General features: G+C 40.9%; 1 protein-coding gene across 1 annotated transcript; it reads left to right on the forward strand.

Moving 5' to 3' along the window:
• The first annotated feature begins 282 nt into the window (after window positions 1-282).
• ATP5MJ (ATP synthase membrane subunit j) lies at window positions 283-5,714 on the forward strand. Its single transcript, XM_075753442.1, has 4 exons — window positions 283-1,048; window positions 2,669-2,792; window positions 4,604-4,624; window positions 5,521-5,714. The coding sequence occupies exons 2-4, from the start codon at window positions 2,669-2,671 to the stop codon at window positions 5,544-5,546; spliced, it is 171 nt and encodes a 56-aa protein (XP_075609557.1). The 5' UTR covers window positions 283-1,048; the 3' UTR covers window positions 5,547-5,714.
• Window positions 5,715-6,213: the final 499 nt, after the last annotated feature.

A 6,213-nucleotide genomic window follows, 5' to 3' on the forward strand; every position in this document is an offset into this window, starting at 1 on the left:
ACTGCACGTGGCACCTGACTGCGCCTCCTGACCCAAGAACTCGACAGCGGTCACGGCTTTGCCGATGGTGAACCAGTCGCTGATCTGCTCTCCGGTGAGCTTCCGCAGCATGATGGCGGCCACACGGGGCTCAACGTCCGCGCCTCGCACCACAGCTCCCGCCACGCGCGCCTGCCTGCACCGCCCCCTTCCCGCCTTCGGCCCGGCCACGCCCCTGGCACGTGACCCAGGCGCCAGGCACTTGACTTTGCAGCCGCCGCGAGGCTGTTGTGGTGGTTGCTAAGGTGCGTTCCGAGCTCAGTAGCGCGGCCTCCCGTCCCGCTGGGTCCCTCCCTTCTCAGCCACGGGAGGCGCAGGGCAGTCAGTTCCCCCCGTACACCCACAGAACGGCCGAGAGCTGCTCAAGAATCCCAATCGGCCTGTCCTTCCCATCGCCTGGAGGAAGTGGCCCACAGGCACGTAGATGCCTCAGCCCTCCTGAATCTGACCCAGCAGGTGCCTCCCCGTCCTCCAGGAGAAGCGATTCTCCTAAGCGGCACGCTACCTAGAGACGCGACAGGGCCTTCCCAGCATTGTCCTTGCACAGGACACTTGCTGTGTTCCCTCCAGAAGTAGGAGTGAGGCGCAGACCGGGCAAAACCCCGTGGTGAGAGGGACCCTGGGACTGCGTGTGGGTTTCTACAGCGACAGGAACTCTGTGAGGGCCGGGCAAGGCCCTGGAGCGGCTGAGGGGAGCGCCGGGACGTGGCGGAACTCAGACATTGAGCCAGGCCGCTTACCCCGCGCACTGCGGGCCGTGAGGAGCGGTAGCGGCGCCGGGTGGAGGCGCAGCCGTACGGGGTCCGGGCTGGCCGGTCGCAGGCGGGGTGCGCGCGGCGTTTCCGTCCTCCACAGCAGTAGGGGGCGCTGCGCGGCGGCGGCGGCGCCTTTGTTGGTCCGATGTCTTCGCTCGTTGGCACGTCCTTTCCCAGCATCCCTGGCGGCGGTAGCGGAGCCCGTCCCCGTTCGGTGACCTTCGCTGCCAGCCCGCGCGCTCCCGGCTCTAACGGTGGGTTTCGGCCCAAGCGAGCGCTGCCAGGTGTTGGCGGGCATCGCTCAGGGCTGTCTCGGGAGGCAGTTGTGGTTCACCTGGGGAAAGGGAGGGGACGCGGCTAGCGGCGCTCCAGCTCTGCCCTTACCCAGCACCACCCCCCCCCTCCCGTGCGGAAGAAGCCGTGTGGGTCAGGCCTCGGGCGGGCGGTACCGCGGGCTGCGGGGCGTCCCGGCGGGGAGGGCAGTGAGAAGGGCAGTTCAGCGCCGTTCCGGATAGATTTCAGAAAAAAGGCCTGAGCAATGTCTCGACAACGAGGCGTTGGGGAAAGGTTTCTGCCGGGTTTTAGCAGGGTGTTAATTGGAAATAGCGTTGCTTATTGTCTGGGTTTTTTATAGTGATGGGATAATCCTTCGTATTCAGTCTCCTTGTTAGTATGTCTTGATATTCTGCTATAGCAGAATTACTGCTATTCTGGCACTATTCTTTTGAAACTACAAATACTGGAAACTTTGGGGGAGGTGCAGTGTTCTTAATAGTATTGGAGAAAGCACAATGCTGTTTCAGGAAATCTGTCCACAGTAATAAATTCGATTGAAGTGTCTGTCCATAAAGAGGTAAACATAAATGTGGGTTTGTCTATAATTATACCTTAATTATCATGAAGATGCTTTCGTTCTTTAAGAAGCACCTAGATTTTTCCAGTTGTTTTGACATTGGCTACCCTTGCATTCTTTTTGATGCTTGCCAAAGGATGCTTTACATTTAGTAATGGTAAATACATAAGCATTACCTCATAAAAGTTTAAATCTGATTTTCTTTCCTGGGACTCTGGTTTACCATATACTGGTCATATGTGTATATAGCTGACTTAATTGTGTTGTAATAAGTGTAAATAGTGACTTTATTGGGGTGAAGTGCTGTATGTAAGACAGTAGAACACATAGTATTTCAGTGCAATGTGGTGCAAATGTGAGTTAGGGTAAGCTTTATTTTAAAATATCTTACAGTTTTCTGTTTGTCTAACAAAGCTGCATAGAAAGGAAAAAACCCCCAGCAATAGGCTTCTTGCTCCTGGGGCATATTTTGAAAGTAAAATATTCCTGATAAATCAGCATCATTTATTTTGCTATAAAATTCAGATTCAGTAGCTCAGCATCATTTATTTTGCTATTTTGAGTAGAAATTACCATATTGGGAGAGACAACTGTGGGGGATGGAGGGAAACTAACTTGGTACTGTAAGGCAGGAGCCTCTCTAGCTTGTCCAGAAGGAGCCTTTCCTCCTGAGAGAATCTGGAAACATTAAAAAAAGCTGTCACTGATAGGGAGAGAGGAGCCTAGCTATTGCTACTCTGTAAATGCTCTATTGAGTCATCTTTGAACCCTCTAATCAGCTGTAATTTATTATTTTTTATTGTCTTAGCCCATAAATTGTAACCTTAACTCTGAAGTTTCATTGCTTTGCTTTGGAGTAAGTACTTCTGCATGTTTGGGGATATTTTTTTTAACCTGTAAACTGCTGCTGATATATATCAGGAGTGTGTATATATAAAAATATATGTATATATATTAAAAATACAGCAGGTAAGAATACAGTTGCAAAACTCACCATGGCAGCACTTCCTATAATTTTCAGATGGTGCAGACTATGCTTCCAAAGTCATTGAGAGCCATGAAATTCTACTTCACTACTGTGTATCAAGAAATATGGGTTGGTGTAGCATTAACAGCTTATGTCTACTACAAAATTTCATATGGTGGTAAGTTACACATTATAGTCTTCATTAGCTGTTACTTTATAGATAAGCTTTATAGATGAGAATATCCTTAACAGTTAGAAATCAGTAATTGAAAACATCCAGCAAAGAAATTAATACTCAATTACTTAAAGCCAGGTCTTTGCCATAAAAATTTAGAAGTTTTTAACATGCTCAGTGTAGAAGTTTATACTAACAAAAATACTCAGATACTACATTATGAAGGTAACATAAGAACTGGTTTTAAAAACACGCATCTAACTTGCAACATATAGCCAGAGGCTTCTCCTGTAGATTTATCCTGAAGAGGAATGTAAGATTGTTCTGAACTAAAACTTACTTTGGTTAGAATTATTTTTATTTTTTTTTTAGAATTAGTTGTTAAGTTTTTGCTCAAGATCTGCAAAAAAAATAGTTTTTAAAAGGTTTTCCCATGTGAACTTGTGAAAGTTAAAGCACTTCATTTATTTTGGGCCGATGCACCTCAAAATGTGAGGTACGTTGTTGCAGATTAAAATGTGTGTTACTTGGTGATATTGGATCACTTTCTCAGAGGATGAAACAGAACATCTAACATAAAAATAATAAATTTGAGTGGGCCAGGTCCCTCAAAGTAGAAGGGTACAATAGATTATGGTGTCTTAAAGGTCCTGTTCTTCAGTTTAGGCTATACTGAAAAAAATCCAAGTCAAACCCTTTGCTAGCTGTCATGAACAATGAAACGTTATTAACTGTAGACAAACTTGACAGGGAAAGGAACCCCTCGCTGTGAGCGCAGCCGAGTGATGTTACCTCAACATTTCTCTAGCTTTGTCCAAATAACTTGTAGCATGTCCAGAACTGTTGCACTACATTTACAAGCAGAAGTAAACATAAGTAGTTGAACAGCCTGGTGGGGGGAGTTTAACTTTTGCTTTAACTCGTTTAATTTCAAGGAGAATTCAAAATTGAGAGACTGTTTCAAGTTTGTGTTCATGTCATGCTACTTTTATTTTCATTTATGATTTAGATAATAGATGTGGTGGTGTAGGGTTTTGAGGGCCAAAACCTTGATAAGGGGCAACTGTATGCTCTGTATACTAAGCATTATTTTAAAGTGAAAATAGCTGTTAATAGCTGTAGCCGTTTCCGCAGTTTGGGGAACAGTTTTGCAAATAAAAATAATACATTTATTTATAGAAGTGTATGTTGTAGAATAACTTAGTTTGGAAGGGACCTCTTGAGCTCACCTGGTCCAAACCACTGCTTAAAGTAGTTAGATCAAGTTGCTCATGGCTTTATTCATAATTCAAATTACTATTTCCAAGGCATGACTTCTTATGACTGTCTTCCTTATGAAGAACTTTTTCCATCTATTTTTGCCTGATCACTGTGAATCACTATTTTAGAAGAAGAATTACAATGGGAATGTAAGATAAGCTATTTTACTTACAAAGGAAGATTTTAAAGCAAACTGTATTCTTATCACTTCAGTTTACATCTGTATGTTGTGTGTGTATATATATCCATATCTTATGTAAAATAGTACCATTATGAATACGTTTATTTTGAACTACAGTAGTCATCTTAATGGCTACAATATCTAAATGCATGGAGTCTTGGTTAATTAAAAACAACTTTTAAAAAAAAATCAATATAACGTTTACTGACATGAACAATAGCAAGTATGCATTGTACACTTTTTAAATCTTGTTCAAGGTAAATTAGCAAATCACAAGTAGTATAATATAATTGAAGTTTATCTGCGAAAAACAAATGGGAAGTATTTTTTTGAACTGTCATTGTTCAGCTTGGTTTTTTCTTTTTTTTTCCAGGCAAAAAAGCAGTGGCAGATAGTAAGTATTAAACATCTAATACCCTGTTGTATTTTTTAAATGAGTGCAGTAAAAATTAGCTGAGTGTATTTTACGTAAACTTGCGGGTTAAGTTATGGATTTAGAAAATGTTTAAAGACTACTTCAAAATACCTAGTTTTGTTTCTATTGATGGTTGGTTTTATAACCTAGAAGCATCTGTGAATCTGCACGGATGCTACCTCTGTCTTAACTTGTCCTTTGCATAGGTTTTAGGAGTAGAAATGAAGTTGTATGCCTTGACTGGTTGCGGGGAGGAATTCTTTTAAATAATAGTAACAACCATTTAATGTAATTACTTAAATCAGGACAATCTCAAGAGTAGCTGCTATTTTAGCTGTCCAGAAACTAAGAAGTTTGAACTTGTATTTTGAACGTGTATTTTTATATCTTCTATAAAGTAGTCTTTACGTATTCATGGACAGTTTCTTCTGACATCACATTGGAATTTAATTTTTCATGAGCTGCTATATCTCAGTTAACTTTCTGCAGCATGATAGATAGCCTATTTGCTCCCAGTTGAATTTGTATATGCAAAACATTATTTCCATTTTTAAATGTGTAATTAGTGAAAATACTGCCCAGTAAACTTAAGGATAACAGCATAAATAAACTTTAATTTAGAAAGAACCATACCAAAACTGAGGAAAAATGGAAGTTTGTCTGCAATAGTGCTTTAAAATTTGTGAAAGAGGATTTTTAGTATTGGCCAAGTTTATGTATGTAGTTTGAAGGTTTTGCTTTATTTGACAGGGCAGTTGAATCTGCCAATTCTTGTACTCAAATGTAGATACAGTTGTCTGTTTTAGGTTCTGAACTACGTTCCTGAATTGATTTGCTCTGCTGTTTGAACAGTCTAACTCGTGTCTTTGTTTCAGAGTCCTCTGGTGCTGGCCATCATTAAAGACCTCTTCTGGGAGTATGAATTTGGTGGTTTGTCTTCTTTACTGTAAATGAAGCAAGTTACAACCATAGGGAAGTTAATTCTAAAACTGTACCTGATCCATCTGTTGTAATTAGAAAACTAATAAATCCATTGAGCAAGAAGGAATTAAACATGTTGGACAAAGTATACTGGAGTCTGTCAACCTAATTTTTAGAATAAGCATTTTTTTAATACAAATTCCATGTTAAACTTTTTCAGTAGTACATTGAATAAGACCAAATTTCTACAACTAAACTTCTTAATAGAATTAGCCAACATTTCTTATAATGGCATTAAGCCTTTTTTTTTTCTCCCCCTAATGATATCTTTTTTTGGCTAGAACTTTTTAAATACCCCATCTGCTTTTAAAATGTCATTTAATACTGCGCCAAGTATGAGGACTTAATTCTCTTCAGCTTTTTGTCAACTTGTGGTGCAATAATTAAGAGTACAAAAAGTTCTTTTTAGAACCTTGCATTTTTAAAGAGTTCTTAGTTCTACAAGGTTTTATAACAAAAGCTTTATTGTTATTAAAACACCATGCAAAATGTTTACAGACTTTTCAGAAAGTACATTATTGGCAACTATCTTTTATTGTCCTTCATATTCAGTAGACCTATGGAATTATTATGAAAGGCTGTTCCTT

Source organism: Balearica regulorum, chromosome 5 (assembly GCF_011004875.1).
Source record: "Balearica regulorum gibbericeps isolate bBalReg1 chromosome 5, bBalReg1.pri, whole genome shotgun sequence".
In the NCBI taxonomy this organism is placed as follows: Eukaryota; Metazoa; Chordata; class Aves; order Gruiformes; family Gruidae; genus Balearica; species Balearica regulorum.